The following is a 24922-nucleotide window of genomic DNA, read 5'->3' on the forward strand; positions in this document are numbered from 1 at the left end:
TGATGTAAACAAGTTTCTTTCGTAGAAAAACGGGATAAAACATGTATAAATTAGAGAGAACAATATCATCAGATAACATTACAATTTAGAAATTCTCACACCAATTTTTGTATGAAGTTAGGAAGGATTTGACGAATATCGGATACAACGGTCGCAAGGGTATTGGACATCAAAAAGTTACAACAGCTAAATTTACTCTTGCATTCAAAATTGTAACTTGTAAGCTCAACACTACAACTACTTCTACTGGTTTTCATCCAAATAAAATCGCGTACAATTTCGTTCCTCAACTTTGGACATGTGGACAAGGTATTGTGAAGACCCCGCCACGATCATATCATTTGCAGATGAAGATCAGCTGCCTGCTGAGCCAGCTCCACCATCATAGCCTCGTCGAAGAATTTGTTGATGCTCACATCCTCGCTCATTCCCTGCAAAATTCAACAAAACAAAACTCAGCCATGTAACGAGGCAGCAGCGCATAGTTTGGAAAAAATTTAGCACGTGATTCAAACTATTCTCGAGGTACCAAAAGTGGAAGGGAGAGCAGACGGAATGTTTTACCTTTCTACGTCTTGTCTTGACCATAAACTCGCGGGCCAGATGCTGAATCGGGGCAGGTTCAAGGGGTCGCAGAATGATGCTCTTATCAAGTGGATCCCCAGGGACTATAGCCCAGTGATCGAACACAGAGAGGCAGAAAGCCTGTCCTTGGGTATGGTACCTCAAATCAGTTTCAAAGCCAAAAGATTCGATCACCGGTAAGAATGCCTGAAATTCAATGGACGAGAAAAATAAATGAAATCAATATTATGACTGCACAGTCTTCACTCCCATGATAAAAACCAAGACCAGTATAATGCAATTGAAACTCCACAAAAATAAAGTTAATCCAACAAACCTTGACGATATAAGCAGGGGTCCCAGGTTGAGGAACATCAGCTGTAACGTGTCCACGCCTGCGAGATAGAACAGTGTAGATCGCAGAAATACAGTCGATAGGTGTTTGTATCTGAAACAACAGCATCAGACATAAATTAGAAAATCAAAGTGCAGAGCCACTCATTGAAGTGAGGGGATTCATTCATAAAGCAATCTAAGTTCCTGAGGACTTGTATACAACCCTTATTGAAAATCAATCTCATTATGTGTTAAGTGAAGGAGCAAGGATTTACCTCCACATAATATACTGGCTCCATAAGACGCGGTGTTGCCATCAGGAAAGATGAATAGGCCACACGTCGAGATGTGGGAATGATCTGGCCAGATCCACGATGCAGTGGCTCTTGGGCAATCCTTGCATCCACAATTTTGAACTTGACATTTCTGATTGGTTCATCACAAAGGGGTCCTTCTCGAGCACCCCACTGAAACCTGGGCAAAATAACATTATAGTGAGCAGTAAACTGAAACAACAAATAGGGGAAAAGGACAAGAATTCAAATAAAATACCCTTGAACAATTGAATCCTTCACAGCATTCAGCAAGCTTTTGTCGACTTCAGTGGAAAGTGTGTCATCTAATAGAATGTTAGGTCCCTGCAAATATACCTTTTTGTCAAACAAAAGCACTAGGTCTGGAACGTATAGCTAAAATTTGAAGAAAGGCAGAGGGAGGGAGAGATGAATAAAAGAAAGTTATATAGAAGATATATAAAGCTATGTTTTGATTTCGCAATGTGATTTGCAATCCGCTGGTTGGGGCGGGGCTAGATGAAGTTATGTTTATACTATATTAGGATTAAAACAGAACCAAGGACAGCAAAAACACTTCGTAAACAAAACAACGTGCTGCCTGTAGCAGGTGTATTACCTGCTTATCAGGGCCAAATGCCCATATGGACCGTGCAGCAAGAACATCCCACTCATATCTAGTCTGGAAAAAATTGCCAATATCCTTCCGAGACCAATCAATGCTTACAACACCATTCTCAATGTCCTCAGCAAGTCCTCTCTCCAATGGCTCTGCAATCTACAAAAGGACAAAGGTTTTTAGCACGTCATAATTTAAAAACTGAATCACATAAAATTTCTGAAAATTAGGTTGCTTCTTACCATAGTTATTTTATTCTTCTTATTGGGTGTTTCAGCAAAACATTTCATTGACGACGACTCCACCACTGTTTCACAAAATGAAACAACAGGATCCGCAACCTACAAACAAACGCATATCCATCAAGAAAAAAAATTCTTGACATCCCTAAGAGGTGGAAAAATTGCGTTGAAAGAAAAAATTGTGAAGAGAGGATGAGAACTTGGAGCAATCAATTACCTTGACTTCTACTTCCGAATATAACTCTCTAAGATCCTTCATTATTGAATCCAAGTAGAGTTCTCCTGTACCTAATATCGTGTGCTCCCCAGACTCCTCAACTTTAGTGATTGCAAGAGGATAACTCTTGCTTATCTTTCTTAGTCCCTCCACCATCTTTGGCAGCTCACTTGGATTTAGTGGCTCAGTTGCTGTTTTCACAACTGGCAGAGTATTGAACTGAAGAGGACGGAAGATGTACACATCCTCATCGTAACATTCATTACAGATGGTGGCAGTTTTCATTATAGAAGCATCCACACCTTCAATAAGAACCCAAGTACCAGGAGGAGCCTCGGCTATTGGTATCCTGTCTCGAGCTTGATAAAGCCATAACTTAGTCACCTCTTTTACTGTCATGTCCTCCTCATCCTCCGGTGAATAGCCTTCTCCCAATACCCGTACAGTCTGCCCTGTCTGAATCTTGCCACTATAAACCCTACCAAATGCATCAAACACACTACAGTCGGACTTGGGATACAATTTTGTCACATTGACCATCAAAGGACCATCAGGATCACAATCTTTCATCGCCTTGTAAATCAAAGAGTCTTTTGGTCCAGTATATATATGGTCTACTTTCCTTGTTGCGGCACCTTTAGGAGAAGGTATATGTTGAACCAGCATATCAGTAAAGCCTGAGGCATATCCAAAAACTGAGCTACAAGCCAACCTCAGCAGAGGTCTAACATTCAACTTGTAAGCTGCATTGCTGAGGGTGACACCAAATTCAGCAAGAGTTGCCTCCACACTCTTTTTATGTTCCCCAATCACCTGGCTATAAATTTTATACAGGGGTTCGAGCACAAACTCGACAAATGACCTTTCGCCTCCACTGGCAGGGGGTTTTTTCCTAAAACTCCTGTCATCTGGATGATAGTACATATCTCCCCAAAGACGAGAGGCAAACTTATCTACATCCGTATTATCAGCCCCATGGAGTTTAAGATATAGCTTTGCAAACGATTGCAATGTGAATGACCATCCTGCGGTAGCACTTGCAAAGCAAACATTTCCTGCAACAGGGTCAATAATTTGTACACTGCCAGCAGTTGATGAGGCCGCAGTTATGTTGGTATTAATGACGTCCAAAGTATGCCTTATCTTGAAGTACGCATCTCTTGGGGGCAATTTGAGTTCAGTTATCAATCTGTCAACCTTTGACATGAAAATTCATGTTGGTACTAATAACAATATAATTAATGGGTTCATGAGAAATAAAGAAGCCCTGAAATAAGAGGAAATCTTACCTTGTTGATTACAACCACAATTGGTAGGCGCTCTTGGATTGCATGGCGTATAGCCCTCTCGGTATTTACCTGCCAATCAAAATCATAAAATTTTCTAAGCAAGGGGAATATCATACCCATTCTGACATTCTTCTACAGATGAGGCAGTGATACATGACAATATCAAGTATAACAAAGGGCACAACATCATATTGCATATTCATTATTCAATGAAACAAAAGATGAGTTGCTCACCATCATTCCTTCGGCAGCATCCACAATCAAGACAACACCATCGGCAAGCCTAAGGGCTGCAGTCATTTCATCAGAGAAATTGACATGACCAGGCGTATCCATGATGTTGCACAAATACGATTTACACTTGCTATCCTCGAGTACAAGGGACATAGGAACTGTCTTAATGGATATCCTCCTCTCTTGTTCATCAATCCTTGTATCCGTGTACCTCATGTGCTTATCGCTATTTGAATCAAAAGTAGACATATGGTGAGTCTGCTCCACCAACATATCCATGAACACTGTCTTCCCGTGCTGCAAGTGCCCCACAAGTGCTACATTCCTAACCAGAGAAGGGTTCGACATAAGTCCCAAAAGGAACTGGTTCGACACGTAGGTGGAAGAATCCTTGACACCAACCTCAAACTTGACATTCCTAACAGGCTTAATAATGGGTTGTTCCAGAGGCTGTGCATCTTCATCCATAACCAATGTCTCAACATCTTCACCATAGACCTCTTCTGCGGTTGGATAATACTTTTTATCCTCAGCAAGGACAACCTGGTTGTCCATATCGACATCATTGGAGGCAGTCAGCCACCCATTGGGACCAGCAGCTGCATCATCGCCGTCCGATGCATCCCTATCCTCTTGCCTATCGGGCAGCTCCTCATCCTCGTCCTCTCTATCACTCTCTTGATCAGACTCGATTTCCGGGCCTATGTAATTCCCAAACTCATCGTACAGACTGTCATCCATCCTACCAAATCTGCTATTTCAAAAAATCTATTACTTCACTAAAACACTAACTAATTCACTTAAATCAAGTGGATTCCAACTAAATTCGATACAGGAACAAGTTGGTCATGTTAGTTTTCTCAAAGTAACACAAAAATCAAAACTTCGTTCAAATTTTGGATATCTGGCAACAAGGTTTAAACTTTGAATGCAATTTAACACTAATTAAGCCACTGAAATGAAATGGGTTCCAACCAAAACCCGAAAAGAAACAAATGGTCGATGCTCTCGATTTTCTCTAAGTTACAAAGAATTAAATTTGTTTCCAGATTTTGAAAATCTTGCAGCAGGGTTTGAATATAACTACACAAAAATATACACATATTCGTAAGTGAAAGATGCGAAGCAGAGAAAGGACCGTTACCTATAACGCTTCAAGGGCAGAGCCCAGAGAGAGAGAGAGAGAGAGAGAGAGAGAGAGGGGTTTATCGAGGGGTTTCTGGGCGGTGTGCGAATAGCGGAACTTCGTCTCTTTTATTTCACTTCTGTGTTTTGTTGGTGCTTTGGTCTTTTAACTGGACTGGGCCCTATTTTGTGATGATATGATTTGGGCTTCATTGTTTTGGGCTCTTTTTTATTTAGGCCTTTTTGGGACTAGGTCGATAGAGAGAGATCAAAGTCCAAGTCAATAGAATTGTTAATTTAAGGATATTAAAATTTGGGCGCCCGAATGGTTCATTTACGCGAAACCGATTTGGTTAGTCAAAAATACTTGAAAGTGTTTTTTGATCATATAAGTGTTTGTTAAAGGTTAATGCTTTCGGAAATGAATTATCTCCAAATCCCTTCCATTTAATCATTCTCATCAAATAATATGGGTCATTAAAATTTGATATAACGGCTAAAAATATAGATCCACTATAAAAGTTATAATAACTTTAACCGTTAGATCAAATTTCAAGGGTCCAGATTGTTTGATGATGGGATTAGGTGAAAGGGATTCGGAGAGAATTTATTTCCAATGCTTTCGATAGAAGCTACACTTAATATTACAGTTTAATGGTATTATTCTTTACTTTGAAGTAGAGATTTTAGCTTCGATTCTCGTCAAATGCGAATTTGAATTACATTATTGCTAGTCGATTATGAAACTTAACTCATTCTTCCATTCCTTATTATAGATATTAAGGTTTGTTCAAATAAAAAGAAAATGCTTTCTATAGAAGCAGTTCGAAACCGAAATTGGAGTTGAACTTTGAGTAACATGAAAAGAACTTACATGCCATGCCACTAAGCTGCGAAATTGACGTTATATCAAACTATTCATGCAATGTTATATGACCAAGTTAAAATATATAATGGTGCATCTTAGGATTGAAATAACATCTTCTTATTATTTGATTGCATGTAAATTTCTCTCCTCAAATACGAGTGGATATTCTTAGTGCATCAAATTGTTTCGAGTAATTTTTACCTATCAATATAATCCAATCAATTCATTAAGAATGATCAAAGATGTATTATTATAATATGGAGCTGCATTTTATTGATATCATAATACGCAGCATATTCAACATAGTACCATTACGGACAGATACATGATCCTCTCCAGCTGAGCTGAGCTAGTCTGGTGGTGATCTTGAACATGATTAGTAAACTAATTAACTAGAAAACATGATTAGCACATATTAAACCACAAGTAGTACACCAGAAAGTTCTTGGTCAAGATCATTAGTTAGCACTTAGCAGCGACCACCCGGTCCACCTCCACACCCGTGTCCGTGATGCCCTGGTCCTCCCGGACCGCCTGGAGGTCCATGGCCGTGAGGGCCGGGACCTGGAGGGCCGCCAGGTGGTGGCGGACCATGGTGAGGTGGCCCGTGGTGCGGTGGTCCGTGGTCATGCGGTGGCGGAGGGCCTGGAGGTTGGTGCATCTTCGACAATCTTCTTAATTTGCAGCAGTTACACAGATACTTGTAATTCTTCGATCTAGCTACTCTCTTGTTTTTAATTGATGCGGCGAATCTGTTGAAGAAAGTAGTGGGATTTTATAGTGCAATGGTGTCGGTGCAAAAAGCAAAAGATCAACGTCCACGTACATTATCTTCACTTTCTTGCTGGTAGCCACATTTCTTCGTCGCGACAGGCGCCACAAAAAAAATAAAAGATCTTTCATATTTTATATGAAATGTTATCCATCTAAAAGAACAATGATAAAAGTGGTGGGATCGATATTCTTTTTTATTTTCTGGTCGGTGATATGTTGCAAGTTAAACATGTGTATCACGCAGAGAAGATTTTTGTTTCTGTCTTGTTTCATTCTGTGTGGTCATTCTTCTGAATTAGGGCAACCACAAGATTCATAAGCCCACATCAACAAGTCGAGAAACAGATTTTATGTTACGAGTTTGTGGTTAGGCCATATTTGAATTTTTTGTTCTTTTGGACGAATTTAAAAAAAAAAAATCTAATTTTTTTTTTCTACAAATACCTACACCATTCCTACAACATTGAAAGCTGAAGATAAAAAGTGTCACGTAGATAAGAATTCTATCTAAAATTTGCACAACCAATTATATCTCCACACGTGGCACTCGACATCTTATCCGAAAAATTATTAAGTTTACGTAAAGATAAGAAATTTGGATAGTTACTCACTTTAGCGACACGTGTCACTCGAAATCTATCTGAAAAATTATTGAGATTACATAAAAATAAGAAATCTGGAGAGTCACTTACGCTAGTGACACATGTCACTCGAAATTCTATCAAAAAAAATTATTGAGATTAGAAATCCGGAGGCTTATTCATTTTGCGACAAGTGACTGAAAATATGTCCGAAAACCTTATTTTAATATGGTAGTTTAATTTAATTAACCATATTAATTTAATTAAAATAATAAATTATGTTTGACCTATGACCTTTGGCCCCTTTTGTTGGAGATGGTTTTTTTTTCAAAAGGGCCTATGGCCCTTTGGCTCTCTTTGTTGGAGATGATATAATATATGGTCTAATATGATTTATTAAAATATTATTTATTGCAAGGCTATAGGGCTAAAGGGAGCCATTTGGCCATGTGGCGTTATATTCATATAATACAATAAGAGTGATGTTATTCCTACCCCAATGTCTTGTCTTTCCACCCACCTTTTAATGATTTTTTTAATTACAAATTTGTCCATTTACAAAAAGACTGATAAGGATATTAATTATCTTGTTTTGCTTAATTAAAAAAAAAAAAAAAAGTTGGGTATGAGAGACGATTTGTCTACCTTAAACCCTAACTCATATTTTCATCTCCTTTCATTCAGAGAAAGTAAATAAATAGCAATGGACTTAGAAGATAACTTTTTCATTGAACAGGCGGAAGATAATGCTTCTACAGAAGAGGTAGAAGATTATGTTTCTATTGAAAATGTCGAAAAATAATTTGTGTGTAGGTCATTTGAATTTATCCATCGTATTTTAAAATTTTTCGTTGTCGAATTCTTTTGAATTTGGATACCTTTGTGGTTTCCATGTGAATTTGCAGACCTTAGTAATTTTCATTTACATATTATTTGTTATATATTTTAAGAGACAATTTTATAATTTCATATGTATGTATATGTCACATCCCCGCCCGGGCTGGACCACTTCCCGGGCCCGACTCCACTACCGTAGCACGATATTGTCCGCTTTGGGCTTACCATTCTCTCACGGTTTTGTTTTTGGGAACTCACGAGCAACTTCCCAGTGGGTCACCCATCATGGGATTGCTCTAGCCTCCTTCTCGCTTAACTTCGGAGTTCCTACGGAATCCGAAGCCAGTGAGCTCCCAAAAGGCCTCGTGCTAGGTAAGGATGAAAATATACATATAAGGATCACACCCCTGGGCGATGTAGGATGTCACAATCCACCCCCCTTAGGGCCCCGACGTCATCGTCGGCACACTTCCGGCCAGGGATTGGCTTTGATACCAATTGTCACATCCCCGCCCGGGCTGGACCACTTCCCAGGCCCGACTCCACTACCGTAGCACGATATTGTCCGCTTTGGGCTTACCATTCCCTCACGGTTTTGTTTTTGGGAACTCACGAGCAACTTCCCCCCTTAGGGGCCCGACGTCCTCGTCGGCACACTTCCGGCCAGGGATTGGCTCTGATACCAAATGTCACATCCCGGCCCGGGACGCACCACTTCCCGGGCCCGCTCCACCACCGTAGCACGATATTGTCCGCTTTGGGCCCCGACCACGCCATCACGGTTTTGTTTCTGGGAACTCACACGAGAACTTCCCGATGGGTCACCCATCCTGGGAATGCTCTCGCGCGCTACTCGCTTAACTTCGGAGTTCCCATGGAACCCGAAGCCAGTGAACTCCCAAAAGGCCTCGTGCTAGGTAGGGATGGGAATATACATTTAAGGATCACACCCCTGGGCGATGTGGGATGTCACATATATATTAAAGGTTATTTTGGGAATAATAGTAGGTGAAAAAATAGCATTTAATTTTTAAACTTTTTAAAGTGGGTGAGATTATAATATGAGTGGAAAAATAAGACAATGAAATGAATCTAATAGTTTTCTACATACATTTTTTATTTAACGTTGTATTATTAGCGCGGTTGTATTATTAGTGTGGATTACGCACTGACGATATGCGCATATTTCATTTGTTCTCCTACATCAGAAAAGTTAATTGTAGTGATGATGTATATGTTAATTTTATTTGTTTCTTTACACTGATCATACTTCAGAAGCTAGCTTTTGCAGCAATTAAATTAGACATTTCTCAATTAACAGATCGAATTAAAGACCAAAAATTATCCATGACCTGCTGCACGTCGGGTTTTTAGTTAGTTGCAGCATATTTGTTTGTAATTAGATTTGCATCTTAATTCAAACATGAAAGGAATGGAAATTTTGCATCTTAAACCACACTTTGATCAGCAGCTCAGTGCGTGCCAAATTAACTAATTAATTAAGAGGAAATTAAAACCACAAACCCATCTTATTAATTTACATAATCATGCATACTTTTTGGGTACACGAAGTCATCATTCATTAAAAATGCATGATCATGAGAGGACTCACCGACTTAGGTAAAACTAGAAATTACATTACAATACACCATACATCTACATACATGCATGCAAGCATATATATTCATCATACGATGGATGATGATTCATGGGTGGTGATGACCAGGACCATGATGGGGATCATGATGTGGCTTGTGTGGTTCAGGAGGGCCATGGGGAGGGCCAGGGGGAGGTGCGTGAGGTCCACCGCCTGGCTGAGGAGGAGGAGGAGCATGGGGTTGCGGCGGAGGAGGCTCAGGATGAGGTGGTCCGTGACCATGGCCCGGTGGTGGTGGATGGTCAGGCATGTTTCTCAGTCGATCTTCTTTTTTTTCTTAGTTCCCTGCAACCATAAAAGTAGAAATATTGTTCTGAAGTGTGTCAGAACTCGACGATTATGTAGATTTTATAGGAGTGGATAAAGCATTAAAGTTAGTTCTGTAACTTTTGTATAATATATTTTAATTGGCCTTTTTGTTAATGGGGTGCAGAACTACGTGGAGAAAGGATAGAAAGCTATGTAGATACAGACATGGTGTTTCTTCTGTACAGGTAAAACGTGTCCATCATATGCACCAACTGCTAGTCACACCCGTCGATCCATGGTTGTCTTGCTGGTAGTTGAATACCTACAATTCAACTCAATATTTATCTGCCGATACCTTGATCAAGTATTCAAACACACCACAATTAAAGGGACTTGTATTGTCTATTCTCTTCATCTCATACATTTCTCTTCCTCTCTTATTTATGATTATGGTTAAGTTATGTTAACATTTTATATTGATTTTTTATAGAAATAATAAAACAAAAAACGATGAGAATATAAAATGTTAATGTGGCTTAACCGCGACCACAGAAATAGGAGGAAATAGAAATAGTATGAGATGAAAAGGGCCGACAATCCAGGTCCCAATTAAAATGCTGCCATTTTTCTCTACCTCCAATTTATAATTAAATAGAGATAATCATGTCTTGACACATTTGAAATTATCGATTTTCTCTGTCAAATGAGAAGAACTTTCCCAAAACATGTATAGCTTTTTGTATATCTTTCTAGTAAATTGTAGTTAATATGTCAAATTTTAGTAGAATATAAGGGCCATGTTCCATAATTATCCTCGTGATGGGAATAATTTTGTCTTTCACATCTTAGTTAAAAAAACTATGTTGCATTCCTTGTCAGATAAAAAAAAACTTTCATGAAACGTATACGATCTTTCTCTAAGTTTCACATATGGAAGATGGAGGTCAATTTTTAGTAAAATATAAGGCCCATAAGTTTCATAATTATCTTTGTGATGATAATAACTTTGCCTCACATCTCAAGTATACCAATGTAACCAATCACCACTACAAATTTCATGGCTTCATTGTACTCGTATATATACCAAACACGTAACCCTATCTTATCATAGGAGTAAATACTATATTTATCAAATTTTTTTTATACAATAGTGTCATCTACATACTCATTCTTTCTTCTCACACACTCCTCTTAATTTTCGGTCGGAAACGATATGAATTGAAGAAGACGAGTGACTAAAAATTAACAAGAATATGTGAGAGATAAAAATGAGTGTGCGAATAACACTGTAGATCCCATATTTATTAAAAATATTATACACATGTAGATAAAAAATATGATAAGCCTAACATTTTTCCTATTAGAGCATTTCCATCCCTAATAAATTTGCTAGCCCAAAGCATTTCCATCCCTAACAAATGTGCTAGTCCAAAATCTATTTTTAAGTTCACCCACCCCACCCCCCCCCCCCCCCCCCCCCAAAAAAAAAACCCACTTCACCCACCCAATAGGCTAGCCCAAAGTGGAGGCCATCTTTGAGGCCACACATAATGGACTGAGCAATAGACCGGCCTACATGACGCCAGACTGATGTCAGACATGTGAATTTCTTTTTTTTGACTGCTGGCGTGTGGGATACACAGGCGCGCGTTCCAGCATTAAAAAAATGTCAGAATCTTACCATGGGCCATGTGTCCACTTCTGGGCTATTGGATTTCCTTTTTTTTTTTGAGATCCAACAGTCCAGATTAATTAACTTAATAAAAAATTATAAAAAAATTGTTTAAAAATAGAGAAAAAAATAAAAGATTACACACACACACACACACAACTAACCATCTTTCAAAATTGTACTTTCGAAAAATGACACGAAATGTGACAAGATTGGTTTAAAATTATATCCGAAATTAAAAATAAAACTATTTTTTATTTTTTTATAAAAAAATAATAATAATATTTTAATACGAATTGACTAAATTATTGCCCAGCTCATTTTTTAGGATGGATGCACTTGACTAATTACTGTTCATTGGAGTAAGTTACTATTCATTTAGGTGGATTAAATGAACTTTAAGTCAGCTCATTTTTTAAAGGTGGAGTTGCTCTTAACTTTGTTTTATACTAAATACATTGGGCCGAAACTTGATGATCCAGGCCCATATATTTGATGGGTCGGTCAAGCCTGGTCCAATGTAGAAACTAGGGATGGGCAATGGTTATGGCGGACGGGTAATTGCGATTATTTACCCATAACTGCTTATACTCATACATGCATAACCATTTACCTGTTGAGTAATTGCCTGAACGGTTATACCCATACCTATAACCGTTTATAAACGGTTAACCATACTCATAACCGCGTACGCATTTAGCCGTAACCGTATACTCGTTTATCCATACCTGTTTACCTGTTTGTCCATTTTTTAACCCATTTACCCCTTTTTGCGCCTATTTACATTTTTTTTTATAACTGTAACTGTATACAACTACAATAATTGAAATAATAAAGCCAAACAACAGTTGTAATCAATCAAGGTAATATAATATATTTGCTAAAATTCATGTAGGTTCGACATATTTTTCTTCTATACTCAAGCAAGTATTCAATTATGACATCCATATGATTACAAAGTAAAGCTTCTAAAAACTCATGGTAGTCATTATCTTGAATACTAGATGATCAAAGCACCAAAATATTTCAAAACTATACACTTACGAACACTAATGCTTTAAGCACATTCAATCACAAAATCTCATCGACTCGTTCTCACCAAAAAAGGCCTACAAAAGAAATGTATAAATTGAATTAGTATCCCAAAAGAAATGTTTTTAACCAGAGGTGTTGGCATGTAGGAGGAAATATGTATGAAGGATAAAAAAGGACATCTAGAAGAGAACGCATTAAGGTATAACTAGTGAATGTGACCTCAGATTATACATCGTATTCGTACCACAGGTCCAATACCGGTTCCCATGGCAGCAATGTAAAAGTGAATTAAACATACCAGTCAGATTCATCACGTAGCTACTATGATGCACATCACCATTATACGAACAGGTTACAGTCTTACAAATTAGGTTTTTTGTTTTTTATTTTATTTTATATATCTATTAAAATAAACGAGTAAATGGGTAATTGTTATAACCGAGGTTCATACCTATAACCGTTTATTTAAATTTTACGGATAAACGATTATACTCATAACCATTTAATTATCTAAACAGTTACCTATAACCGTTATCGTGAACTTTAAATAAATGGATAACTGCGGTTACCTATAACTAATGGGTATTTGCCCATACCAGGAGAAACCACTTGTTCACAAAGAAAATTGAATTTGAAATAAAAAAGGAAAAATGGAAAGCCCTCTCTCTCTCAGCTGGTTTGCTTCAATTATCATCATTCATCACCAACTCTGAAGCGCTCTCTCTCCTCTCTCTTTCTCTCTCTCTCTCTCTCTCTCTCTCTCTCTCTCCCCTCTCTCTCTCTCTAAAATGGGTTCGAGCAGCAGTCGACTGGGCTCGCGCCCATCTCGGGCCCGAGTCGATCGCACCGCCAGTCGTTCCATACTCTCCTCTTTCGTCTGTGGTGGCTCCTCTGCACGTGCTACTCACGAGGTACCCTTTTCTTCATCGTCCTCCACTAAAATCGATGCCTTCAATTCAATCGTCAATGCCCATTTTTGTATTTCTCATACTTTTTACATTTTTGGATGCAAAATTCGATTTTTACTGGTTTTGGATGATTTGGGATTTGATCATTTGGTGCAAATTAGAAGAATTTTAAGCTTTTTTCATTAAATTAATTTTCTTTTGGGTTTGATTTTCCTCAATTCAAGTTACAATCCAATAAAAATCTATGGGATTTGTCCAGCTGATGCAGAAAATTGGCCCTGTGCTCGGTAATATCATAATGATTCAGTTACTTTGAATTTTCGTTATAATTTCCCTGCAATTGTGAATATTGTATTCGTATTTTAAAACTGCTAATTATGTGACCGTGTTGTTGAAAAAAGTTTGGGGATTTAATTAATGGGGACATTGAATTGACAGTTCGAGTTATGTTTGTTTTAATGTATACATTTGTTCAAGTCCAGTATAACAATCGTGAATGAGGAAAAAGGATTTAACTTTGTTTTTGGGGTCTGAACTATGTTGTTTGATTTTTTAATGTTTTTGAATGTGAACTTTAATGATGATCCCCGATGAGTGGTTGGTAGGATGCTCAGGGAAATGGTTGGATAGAGTTTGATTACTATCGTAGAACTTGAAGGTCAAGGTTCTTAATGGTGCGGAGAAATGATCACATAGTCTTTAGCGCAACTTATGTTCTTGAGCTGGGAATCAGTCATGATGCTGATGTAGTAGTGTGAAGTGGTTGGTAAAAATGTTTCTGTGTATATATACACCCATTCTCGGGAGACAGAGAAGATTTAGAAAAGTTTGGATGAGTAACGATATTTTGCTAGAGTATAAGAATATAATTGTGTGCAAGTCTATTATTGTTCATGGGAGTCCTCATGATGAACGTATTAGGAATCTTCTGGAGAAGTCGAGACAACCTTAATATATTATTTCCATGAAGTCATGAAGCAGAAATTTTGCTTGGTGTTGGTTTGAAGTTGAGATACCTAGCATTAGTCTATTTAGCATATAACTGAAATTATTTATTCCTGTGTTACTTGTGTTCATTTGGGAGTAAATGCACATCTCTTCTGATGGACAGTATAGAAAAGTAAGTTTAATACTTTTTTGGTGGCCAAAGAACTGTGGTGGTACGTAGTTGTATTGATGCCTTGATAGTGTATTTTGACCTTTTCTACCAATACCCTACAAATTTCGTGAATCATTTTTTACTTGGTAGTTATAGTCATATAGATTACATAAGGAGACTGATTTGCTTCATGCCTTGATAGTGTATTTTGACCTTTTCTACCAATACCCTTCATCGTGAATCATTTTGTACTTGGTAGTTATAGTCATATAGATTGCATAAGGAGACTGATTTGCTTCATGCCTTGATAGTGTATTTTGACCTTTTCTACCAATACCCTTCAAATTTCATGAATCATTTTGTACTTGGTAGTTATAGTCATATAGATTACATAAGGAGACTGATTTGCTTCAGTACTCTTCCTGCAGATGGAAGATCACGCACCTGAGTGTCTTGTGAAATATGCAGAGCAATCTGATCTTAATATCAATCAAGTCCGGAACTCTGGAGAAGGAACCTCGTTAGTCTCCAGTAGTGGACAACAGTTCACCTGCCCCATTATTGAAATTGGATCATCATCTGAGAGCACTGTTGAAGAAGGATTAAGCAGTGTTGACACAAGTAACCAGGGGAAGTGCTTGTCCAAAAGTAAAGAACTAATACCTCATCAGGTAAGTGCCGATTATACTCACGATCAGTCTTGTAGGGATAATAGTACTACCGCTAGTACTTTGTTTAGACAAGAACAATCTTCAGAAACAGTCTCTTTGAATGGTTCTGCTAATGTGGATTCAGTCAATGGCATTGACATTTCAGCAGACAAGAATGTATCTGAGAGCTGTCCCGAGGTTATGCGTCCAAGTAGTTCATCTCCACAAGGGATTTGGAATTCCCGTTCTCAGGAAGTGTCTGTTGAGAATCATGTGGCTGACGTAAGGGGTGTACAGGGTTTTAATGCTGATACTGATTCTGCTAATGTTTCTGAAACTCCGTCATCTTTCGACTCACTTGGAAATGATTCCCTTCGGGAGGCAATGCCTTCTGGTTTAGGATTCCTTGTGTCCAATAGGGAACAAGGCCAGGAAGATGGAAGCGTACTTCATGTTGATGTTATGAGCATTTCTTCCAACTTATTGAGGAGTAGCAATGCTGATGCAAGTAATCGTGAGGCTAGAAGGAATGGTAGGCGACTGTTCTGGGATGCATTTTCAAGGCGCAGCCCCAGGAGGTTTATTGATTCACCAACCATTCTTTTCTCTACTGATGATACTGAGGATATGGGATTTCATGACAGATGGCTGCTTGGTTTGAGTGGTGATTTCTTTGATGATGAAATTGGAGTTGATTCTGGTCACCGGGCCAATAGAATTCCCAACTCGAGTGAACGACGGCGACATTCTAGATCTGAGGTGATAGTTTTTAATATTAAGAAATATTATGATGTTTCAGTTACATGGCTTAACTTGGATCTTAAAAAATGAGTTTTTTCATTTGGGAGAGTATGGGGGGGCTTAACCTTATTTTGGATATACGTATGTTCATTTACATGGTTTACAAATATATCATTCATCAAAGGTACTTTTATACTTTATGAAGTGTTATATCCAGATGTTTTACGGGCCAGAGAAATCCGTAAACTGTAGCAGCTTTATTTTTTGAGTCCCACTAGTAATTTTCATTGATTTGCATCTGTATGACCCTTTGTAGGTCTGGGAAAGACTTCGTGTTGGCCTTGATGATAATGGCCAGCGTAATACCTCTTGTCCCACAGGAATCCACCCTCGTGGCATGTGCTCATGTGGCTCATTCTTGATGGCTGAAGAGTCTAGTACTCGGGCAAGTATATCAAGAATTGTCATGCTCGCAGAAGCTCTATTTGAGGTCATTTTCTTTCTGAACTCTTGCATATGTCTTAAGTTAGGAGGGTATTTATGCAACTTAATTAAATCAGGGATGATTTTAGTATATTCTTCTTCTTGAGGTCTCTTTGAGGGCTTTGGCTGCATGTTTACCAATCTAGGTTGAACGGCTGTGATTTGGTTTCCGCAGTTTTTATCTATGTTTGAGGGTTAAGCTTAGGGGCAGATATTACACAACAGATTACTGTGTACCTTATGAATGTATCAAACCTAATTTTGTTGTAATGTGCGATGTGCAGGTTTTGGATGAAATTCACCGCCAACCTGTGTCACTTTCACTATCGATGGTCTCAGCTCCTGCTCCAGCATCTCTTGTTGATGGTTTTCCTCTTAAAAGTCACACAAAGGTTGACAAATCAAAGTCCAGGGATGACGTTGAACAGTAAGTTTTACTTAATTTAAGTCATGCGTCATGCCTGCTTTCTCATGGCCTTAAATGATTTCATCATTAGGGAGCATAATGAATTTGTTTGATCATGGTGAGTTAATAATTGATAGGTGTTACATATGCCTCGCTGAGTACGAGGAAGGGGACAAAATTCGAGTTCTTCCCTGCCATCACGAGTATCACATGTCATGCGTTGATAAGTGGCTCAAAGAGATACACGGGTATTGTCATTGCCATCCTCTGTTTCCCCCCACCCTTCATGATTGTCCTTCATTTCCCCATGTATTTTTTCTCACCGAAAATCTCTCTGTTCATTCCTACTTACAGAGTTTGCCCGCTTTGCCGAGGAGATGTTCGTGAGGGTTTCACCGACTGTTCTGTCTCTAACTCGGAGATATCTTCTCTGTGATTTAATTGTACATACTACACAGTAATGTATATAGTTAAAGACGGTTCTTCGCGTCTACCACGACATGTTTTGGTCCCCCAATACTAACTTGTATCTGAATTTTTCCGAATCCACGATATTGTAGCGTCTGCCGTCCTTGCTGCGGATTTATAGTACTCTTATAGGGATTGAAAAAACGAGATACTTACATATCAATGTGCATGTATTGGCATCTTCATCTCAACAAAGAGGCTTCAAATATAGCAAACCCTAGAATTTTCGTTTTTGTTGGTTATGTGTTTTTTCTTTTTTTATTTGACAAACGCCAGCGTTAGGAAGTTACATTGTTAATTGTTAAGGGCGAGGGGGATCGGTGGGGATTGAAACCCAATGATAGCTATAATGTCTTGAAGTTCTTCTTTAATCCGCACCAAGGTGTATAAGCATGATTGCTTTTCACCATTGCGGTGAAGCGTCATCTGCTTTTTCTTTTATCTTTTTCAAATAGTGGGTTTCTTGCTGGAATTATTGGTAACGGACCTCCCATTATTGCTCAAAAGCTTGCAGATTCCTTTGCCTTTACTTGAACGTCTTTAAGAAATCTTGCTAGTTTTGTTGTCAAAGTATAGTATCTTGTTAGAAAGACGACTCAGGTTCAGGTTTCTACAAAAGATTCCTCCCGCTGCCGAATTTTCGATTTTTAACTTGATTTCCAATCCAATTCCGCCACTTCGCCTGCATCGCAAGTAACCCTAACTCCTGATGATCATGTTGTATGTTTCGATTGATTTGTCTCTTGTATTACACGCATGTTGGATGTTTGCATGAAAGCCCTTAGAGGATTTCAAATAGTGAGTGAGAAGAACTAAGAAAATAAAAAACAAGGAGCGAATCGAATTTCGAAACATTGAAGGAGATAACACATTGCCTACATTTACAAATCAAACATAAAGTTTGAATGCTTGGAAGAACAGAGTTCTTCTCTCATAGTTCATACAACATATTAAGCGATCTCTCAATCAAAATACATATTAAGCAATTACTCAAAAAATGCATTAGTAGCCGTGCCCCGGGATCCAAAAGGGATTCTGGTTCTGGTTCTGCTCTTGTGTATAAGCTGCCGGTTTCGATCTCAGCTTCCTAGGGGTGGTTTGAATGTGATCATCACAGAATGGATTGGTTTCATGGAACTTTGAAGTATAATTGTGGTTGTTGTCTCGCGGCGGAGCAAAGAGATTCGGGTGACAATTCTCCTCGTCATCTTGGAATGCAGTCCATCGCGCTGAGTGGATACCGTGTTTCTCTCTTGCCGCATTTCTCAAGCTCTCCATCTCCCCAACATGCTCCTTGAACTCTTTCCTCACCACATCTAGAACAACTTCTCCATACCGATCGCACCACGACCTAAAAACGAAACAAAAATCAATGACAAATAAGAGAGAAAATACGTAGAGGCGATGGTTTTAGGTAGAGAAGATTTGCTCACTTGGGAAAGAACTTCTTCAGATCAGCCTTGTCCACTGGAAGCCTCGTCGAAATTGCTTCAATTTGTTCATTCCTGAGCAAATTACAAGAATCAAACTCATATATTTTCGATACAAAAAGATTGCTTTTCGATACCAATGTACATGTTAAGAAAGTCTCATCGAAAGGCCTACGTAAATCGAAGATTTGGATTTGAAGCGCAAAGCTCTGACTGAATTCTTGACAGCTCCTTCTTTATCTTCTCCCCTAGAACCTTCAGATCATACACAAAGAAAAAAAAACAACCTTCAATTTCGGATCAAGCTTCAAATATTAGCCAGCAAATTACGAAATTAAATCAAACAGTTTTGAACCTTGTCAATGAAGAAATCGGAAGGAGAACCATCCGAAAGCAGCCTCCTTTTTATGAGCTTAGTGTCTGGCCCTTCACCCATGGGGATTGGAACAAGCTTCAAGTGAGCCTCACTATTCGATCTTTCGTGTAGCGGCAGCGGAGTTGTCTCGTCCTCCGAGTCATTCCTCTTCCATTTCTTGAATCCATCAAAACCCCATTGTTTTTTCGCCGATTTCGAAGGTGTTTGTTCATTTTCGTGGGCATGATCCCCCTGACCCTCTTTCTGTTCTCTCTGAAACAGACTCCTAAACGGTTTCCTCCTTGTTCGATCTGCGCTGCCGCTCTCTTTCACTGGCAACTGTGGCAAGCTTTCCGGCATAAGAATCGACGATTGATCTCCTCCTTGATGCTTAGAAGAGCTGGAAGAAGAGAATTTTGACGAATCAGGCAAATCGAATATGCTTTTTTCTCCCCTGTTTTTCCCATGTTTGTAAGGTGATACAAATCCCAACACCGAAGCTGCCCCTTTGATTTGTTTCACTGCCGAGCTGTGTTTCAATTTGTTCCTCGAATTCGAACCCTCTTTTTCCTTCGTTAGCAAGCATTTCTCATCCTTCAAGTCAATTTCCGACCACTGCTCTTGATCTGTATTCTCTTTCGGTTCCTTCGCTGGCAGCGACCCTGAAGCGATTATATCTTTGGCCTCGATCTCAGCTCCCTGTGCCTCTAATCGCTGCAGCAACGGCCTTTTCGAAGAATGGTACTCGTCTTCCGATATGCATTTCGCATACAAGAGCTCCTAAACATTGTTGGTTACTCAGAAAACCAAGAAACAAAATCCAATCGAAATAAAAAAAAAACAGGGAAAGAGCTGAGATTGCAGACTGGTATTTTACCTGCAAGAACAGCAACTTGTCTCTCAGAATAACCGGCTGTTCATGCTCCGCCACCTGAGAGGCAATGAGGGTTTCGAGCAAATGCAATCGGAAAGCGGACACCTCGGTCTCAGCCAAGATGCCTTCTTTGTGAAGACCCATCAAGTTCAGAATCTGGTGGAAAGAGTCCTGCTGCCACTTGAGGTTATCCGACTGCAGCTTCGAAAGCCTCTGCTCCGCCGCAGGCAACCGCCGCTTCTTGAAGCTGAAGGGAAGAATGGACTTGCACAGGGAGGTCATGGAGTCGTGGATTGTGGAGTAGTATGCGGGCGCGTATGAATATACCATTTTTTAAATTCTGGGTCCTTGATTTGAATTGCCAAGTGGGTTTAACAGAGATCGAATTCGAGAAGTTGCCAGAGCTTTGGATTTGGATTTGGTTTTGTGGGTGTTTTTCGAAAAGTGAAGGGAGATTTCTGGGAGTTGCGGTATGTGAAGAAGATTAATGGTGGGTTGAAGGTCGATTGCAGATTTGAAATTTGGGAGACGGGAAAACGGTCACTAGGAAACTAGCCGTTGCGGGAAGAGTCTAAAATGGTAAAATTCGCAAGGTGCCAAAACAATGAAAATAATTGGTCCACCGAACGGCGTCGTTCGCTGCCTTCCCCTTGGCAATTTTTTTTTTTTCGATTTATTTTATGAACCTATTTATACATACGCGAATGCTAGAGCATAGATAAATAGTCAAGAACTAAGGCTAAATTCTCATCCCACACAAGATGGATATTTATAAAATAAAGAAATATGAATTCCCACATTGTGTTAAAATCGTCAAAACCGTCTCAAGCTCTTATCGCATCAGGAAACATGTACTAAAACATGAAGGGGCACAAAATAGTAATCGGGAGTGGGCTGAAAAATTAAGTTTTATAGAACCATGTTTTTTTTTTTCACACAGTAACCTTTCGCTGTAAAACTTGTATAGTTTTCAAAATTCATAATGCTCGTAATTTCGGGTCAATTTCAATCACGATATTATCTTAACCTTAACATAAAGAATCCTTATTCGTGTCACTCATCCTTTCCGAGTTATGTCTTAGTCACATGTCACATTGAAAACTTTGAAACGTTTTGGACCCTTGCGTCACTCGCTTCAATCGATCAACGAATAATTAATCAGTTTATCTTGATCCTTGCCTAATCATCTCTCGATCTATATAATCAAGACAGAGATAAATTAGCTAAATTGGATCCACTCTTTAGTGACCTCCAGCTAGCCTGAAGTGACACAAAAACAAGGATTAGGGTAGGAAAAAAAATGAAAAAGAAGATTTCTCCTAAATTAGGATAAAATCCAAGTTAGCATGCTTCATCTTTTATAGGGGAAAATGACATTCCATCTTCAAGGATAAAATCCAAGAAGATTTCAGTCATGTTGGAGAGAACCGAATCTTTTATTTGATTTATTCTTAACTTATTACTCCATTTTTATGGCAGACTTGTTTAATGAAAATGACTCGGATTTTGTCCACCCAACAGCTAATCAAAACAGGATGAAGTAAGGCTACAAGTCTCATTTTCGATTCTTAGGTTTACGTTTGTATCCCATTTACTACGCTCGCACTGCGTCAAACAAGCTGTCATTTTTTGCCCTTATCCTCTATTTCACCCAAACTCACTAACTTCACTCAACTTCCATCCTCGTTCTTCAATCTCTGAAGGCTCAAGCACCACCATCGATAAGACCCACCCACCAAAAAAAAAAACTTAAGCAAGAACACCACACCAAACTTATATAACCTCACTTAGTAACAAAAAAACTCATGGATCCGCCACTGCCTATCTTTTTCGCGACTTAAGTTGTTATGATCTCACCATGATCTCCCTTAATTGGAATCGAGATTGGTATTAACATTTGATTAGTGCAAGAACAAATGATTTCCGCTAAACAAGAAAAAGGTCGACCAAGACAGCAAAGACTGTCCTATAATTCACCTGTTCTTGTCCCACCCGTCACATGAGTGGAGCCTTTTCTCTCATGTGGTATTCAATTTCAAGGTGGGGAGGTTGGATGGATAGATAGTGATATGTAGTGCAATTACATTCATTCACAAAAGGGATTGCACCTCTTAAAAATTTGTATTGGAGATCACATGTTGGTTCAATTATTTGGAAATCATTGTAAATTTTGGAATAATGCTCAACTCTTTACCGTAATTAAAGAGTTATTCCTTATGTAGACTATGACATATACTAAAGTGACTTGTAAGAATAAAAACTGAAAAAGTTCGTTTATAAAAGTCAGACTGTGATTTGTTTGCTATGAGAAACGCTACACATAACGAGTCAAGCATTTTTTCGAAAGATTTGTGGAAGAGATTTGACGCAACACGAGCATATAAAGATTACAAACGTAAATCCTGAAGAACAAAGGTTTTTGGAAACCATCATAGATGGACAAAATTGAAAGGTTGTTTGATTATTTCTTGAATTGATACGTTACATTGGGAGCCAAATGGCTTAAAAAGACACAAACACAACCCCTTAGGAAGCTCAGGGTCTTAGTAAATTAAACGACATGAATGAATCCGGACAAAATTTGAAAAGTTTGACATTTATTAGACTTTAAAAATGTTGTTCGGGGAGTTTAAACAACCTTGAATGGCCTTAAACACTACGGGCTCATATTATAACCATAAGTCTTGTTCTTCTTGCGATTCTCCTCAAAAATCACACATTACGCTCAATTCTAGCACGAAAATATTTTTTGTTACTTTTTATGTTGCCATGTTGATATAGCCCGACTTTAATTCTTCCTTCCAAACTCCTCAACATTTTATTTTCTTGATATTTTTTCGTCGGAATTCTTGTCCTACATCAAGATTAATGTGTGGAATTATAATCTCCCACTAATTTGCATAAACTATTTACTCACACAAAGACTACTTGGCAACTATTCACTTTAACAAAAACATATGGTAACCAAACAATTAATACCACAAAGTTAATTGTTCAAACTTCAAACCAACTCTACAACTGCAACTGCAAGCTCAATCTGTATTTTTCAATTTGCATTTACCAAATTACCAATACAATTACTAGGAGATAATCTCCGTTCTGCAACATGGGCAATGGGCATTGTTGTGAAGCCATGGAACCATGCAACCAGAGTGGAACCTATGGGCACAGGGCAGGTGCACCAGGGCCTCACCTGGCCTGAGTCTCTCCAGGCAGACTGCACATTCATCCTGGTCCGATGACTTCCAGGTCAGCTTTGACCAGCTAAACTTCTTTGACCCACTTGTACTACTACTACTACTCTTGTTTGATCCGTAAACTTCTTTCTGCAACTCCCCAAGCACCACAGATGATCTTCCTCCTCCATCCACACATTTCAGTCCCTTGTTACCACCATTAGTATGCCTAAATTTATCACAAATATAACAAAACACATAGTTAAAACATATCGAAAATCGAGAGACAAAAATAAACAGGTATTGCAGAAGGAGAAAGAGTGAGAGGAAATTTATTCTCCTCGCGTATGTTAATGCAAGAACCATTATTGTTAAGAAATTTTATGTGCATGAAGGAACAATTGTTTCTTCGATATTGTCAAGAACGCATCAATAACATGGATATCGAGGCATTATTGATGTGTCAGCAACAATTTGTTTCATAGCCGGACCACATATTGGTAAATTAATTACCTTTTGGGTTGTGGTTTTCTTTGTGTTCTCAGTCTTTCATCTAATCTCCCCTTGGCTTCTCTGGCTTCCACTCCCAGCTTCTCATCCATGTGTGCTTGGTTCAGTATGCTTCTTTGCTATTGTGTCCAATAAATTAATACTGTTATTAATGATTCGAACATGCAAATTGAAACAATGATCATGAAAAATAATCCATACAACAGGAGAAAATTATATTTGCTTGTAATTTAATCGGTAGGATAGCGATTTTCACACTCCAGTTTCTCGTTTCTCCTTCTGTGCTCTCTTCTTCTTTTCCTCGATTGATTCTTGTTTGATTCATTCATTTTCGAGGGTAAGAAAAATCGGATGCTTCCAAGAAAATAAGAGCGCGAAAAACACTTAGAGAGCGGTAGAATTACCAGTGAAGAGGTGGAGGTGTGGTGAGAATCATGGTTGCTAGCATACAAACAGAAAGAAGACCGCCTGGTGCTGCCATGGATGCCGCCGACACACGGTGACTCTCCGCTCTGATGGACTCGTCTCCTCCGAGCGCATTCCACACCAGGAAGCATTCCAGCCATTAATTTCAACCTCCAAATTACAACAACTCAAAACCCGACAAAGAAAACGAGTGTAGCTCTATATACATGTATATATTTCTCTTATAAATGATCCAGTTTTTCCACCATGAAAAGCTGCTTGGTCCTGAAATTTTTTCCAAAGAAATGAAGAAGAAGAAGAAGATGGAAGTTAAACAATAAGATGGAAACAAAATATGGTGGCAGACAAACAGGGGTCCATACCATTGATGGTTGTATATACAATCTGCATCAATCATCTTCATCTCTCTCCTCTCAATTATGTATGAGTGAAAACCGTTAAAGTTTCAAAGACGGTTCAACGGCTTACTACTGGTAAAACAAAAATAAGTAGTGTTTACTGCAGTCAGGTTTTCGATGTGGGACTATATTCTTCGACGAAAATGAGCAAAAGAAAAGTAAAAGATGAGGAGACAAAACAAAACAAAGAAAAGGTGGGATGGAAAGGTTGAGGGAGTTTCAGTGCTACTTAACCGAAAGGTTCAACCAAGTACAATAGGTGTGCGTCGAATGAGACAGTGGTGCTGCGTGTTGCTAAGAACTGAAAACCTGGCACTTATTAAGGGACAAGGGTGAGCCACGTGATCAACCAAATCTCTTCTTGTAATATTTCCTTGGGCTTTCTAGTAACTAAAATGTCTTTTCT

General features: G+C 38.8%; 4 protein-coding genes across 5 annotated transcripts; 1 reads left to right on the forward strand and 3 right to left on the reverse strand.

The window, feature by feature from the left end:
* Nucleotides 1–13: 13 nt before the first annotated feature.
* On the reverse strand, nucleotides 14–5092 carry LOC137747321 (110 kDa U5 small nuclear ribonucleoprotein component CLO-like). The gene is made up of 11 exons (XM_068487414.2): nucleotides 4939–5092; nucleotides 3795–4545; nucleotides 3561–3629; nucleotides 2272–3468; nucleotides 2055–2153; nucleotides 1813–1971; nucleotides 1453–1538; nucleotides 1176–1374; nucleotides 902–1012; nucleotides 565–771; nucleotides 14–431 (listed from the first exon to the last, which is right to left on the reverse strand). The coding sequence occupies exons 2-11, from the start codon at nucleotides 4533–4535 to the stop codon at nucleotides 333–335; spliced, it is 2967 nt and encodes a 988-aa protein (XP_068343515.2). The 5' UTR covers nucleotides 4536–4545; nucleotides 4939–5092; the 3' UTR covers nucleotides 14–332.
* An 8074-nt stretch (nucleotides 5093–13166) lies between these two features.
* Nucleotides 13167–17562, forward strand: LOC137747366 (uncharacterized). 2 transcript variants are annotated; one of them, XM_068487463.2, is made up of 6 exons: nucleotides 13167–13503; nucleotides 15028–16008; nucleotides 16307–16480; nucleotides 16758–16900; nucleotides 17017–17127; nucleotides 17234–17562. In XM_068487463.2, exons 1-6 carry the CDS (start codon nucleotides 13381–13383, stop codon nucleotides 17313–17315), a joined length of 1614 nt encoding a protein of 537 aa, XP_068343564.2. In that variant the 5' UTR covers nucleotides 13167–13380; the 3' UTR covers nucleotides 17316–17562. The 2 variants fall into 2 exon arrangements, with proteins under 2 accessions (XP_068343564.2, XP_068343565.2); XM_068487464.2 differs by lacking the exon at nucleotides 16307–16480.
* A 606-nt stretch (nucleotides 17563–18168) lies between these two features.
* On the reverse strand, nucleotides 18169–20994 carry LOC137747478 (uncharacterized). The gene is made up of 5 exons (XM_068487593.2): nucleotides 20010–20994; nucleotides 19133–19912; nucleotides 18953–19032; nucleotides 18781–18852; nucleotides 18169–18698 (listed from the first exon to the last, which is right to left on the reverse strand). Exons 1-5 carry the CDS (start codon nucleotides 20334–20336, stop codon nucleotides 18350–18352), a joined length of 1608 nt encoding a protein of 535 aa, XP_068343694.2. The 5' UTR covers nucleotides 20337–20994; the 3' UTR covers nucleotides 18169–18349.
* Nucleotides 20995–22931: 1937 nt separating this feature from the next.
* LOC137748213 (uncharacterized) lies at nucleotides 22932–24708 on the reverse strand. The gene is made up of 4 exons (XM_068488325.2): nucleotides 24481–24708; nucleotides 24097–24382; nucleotides 23696–23811; nucleotides 22932–23411 (listed from the first exon to the last, which is right to left on the reverse strand). The coding sequence occupies exons 2-4, from the start codon at nucleotides 24256–24258 to the stop codon at nucleotides 23087–23089; spliced, it is 603 nt and encodes a 200-aa protein (XP_068344426.2). The 5' UTR covers nucleotides 24259–24382; nucleotides 24481–24708; the 3' UTR covers nucleotides 22932–23086.
* Between the last annotated feature and the right edge of the window lie 214 nt (nucleotides 24709–24922).

This window comes from Pyrus communis, chromosome 2, assembly GCF_041283825.1.
Source record: "Pyrus communis isolate YQ-2024b chromosome 2, ASM4128382v1, whole genome shotgun sequence".
Lineage (NCBI taxonomy): Eukaryota > Viridiplantae > Streptophyta > Magnoliopsida > Rosales > Rosaceae > Pyrus > Pyrus communis.

What these genes read in the sequence shown, in the direction of transcription:
- LOC137747321 (XM_068487414.2), bottom strand. Translation starts at nt 4,535, where the DNA reads ATGGATGACAGTCTGTACGATGAGTTTGGGAATTACATAGGCCCGGAA. An exon ending in AGAAGAATAAAATAACTATG is followed by an intron (nt 1,972 to 2,054) that starts GTAAGAAGCAAC and finishes GTCCTTTTGTAG; the next exon opens with ATTGCAGAGCCATTGGAGAG. An exon ending in TCAAGACAAGACGTAGAAAG is followed by an intron (nt 432 to 564) that starts GTAAAACATTCC and finishes TGAATTTTGCAG; the next exon opens with GGAATGAGCGAGGATGTGAG.
- LOC137747366 (XM_068487463.2), top strand. Translation starts at nt 13,381, where the DNA reads ATGGGTTCGAGCAGCAGTCGACTGGGCTCGCGCCCATCTCGGGCCCGA. An exon ending in CTGCACGTGCTACTCACGAG is followed by an intron (nt 13,504 to 15,027) that starts GTACCCTTTTCT and finishes CTCTTCCTGCAG; the next exon opens with ATGGAAGATCACGCACCTGA. An exon ending in TCCAGGGATGACGTTGAACA is followed by an intron (nt 16,901 to 17,016) that starts GTAAGTTTTACT and finishes AATAATTGATAG; the next exon opens with GTGTTACATATGCCTCGCTG.
- LOC137747478 (XM_068487593.2), bottom strand. Translation starts at nt 20,336, where the DNA reads ATGGTATATTCATACGCGCCCGCATACTACTCCACAATCCACGACTCC. An exon ending in CCGATTTCTTCATTGACAAG is followed by an intron (nt 19,033 to 19,132) that starts GTTCAAAACTGT and finishes TATGATCTGAAG; the next exon opens with GTTCTAGGGGAGAAGATAAA. An exon ending in AATCCAAATCTTCGATTTAC is followed by an intron (nt 18,853 to 18,952) that starts GTAGGCCTTTCG and finishes TAATTTGCTCAG; the next exon opens with GAATGAACAAATTGAAGCAA.
- LOC137748213 (XM_068488325.2), bottom strand. Translation starts at nt 24,258, where the DNA reads ATGGCTGGAATGCTTCCTGGTGTGGAATGCGCTCGGAGGAGACGAGTC. An exon ending in ACACCTCCACCTCTTCACTG is followed by an intron (nt 23,812 to 24,096) that starts GTAATTCTACCG and finishes TGGACACAATAG; the next exon opens with CAAAGAAGCATACTGAACCA. An exon ending in AGAAAACCACAACCCAAAAG is followed by an intron (nt 23,412 to 23,695) that starts GTAATTAATTTA and finishes TGATAAATTTAG; the next exon opens with GCATACTAATGGTGGTAACA.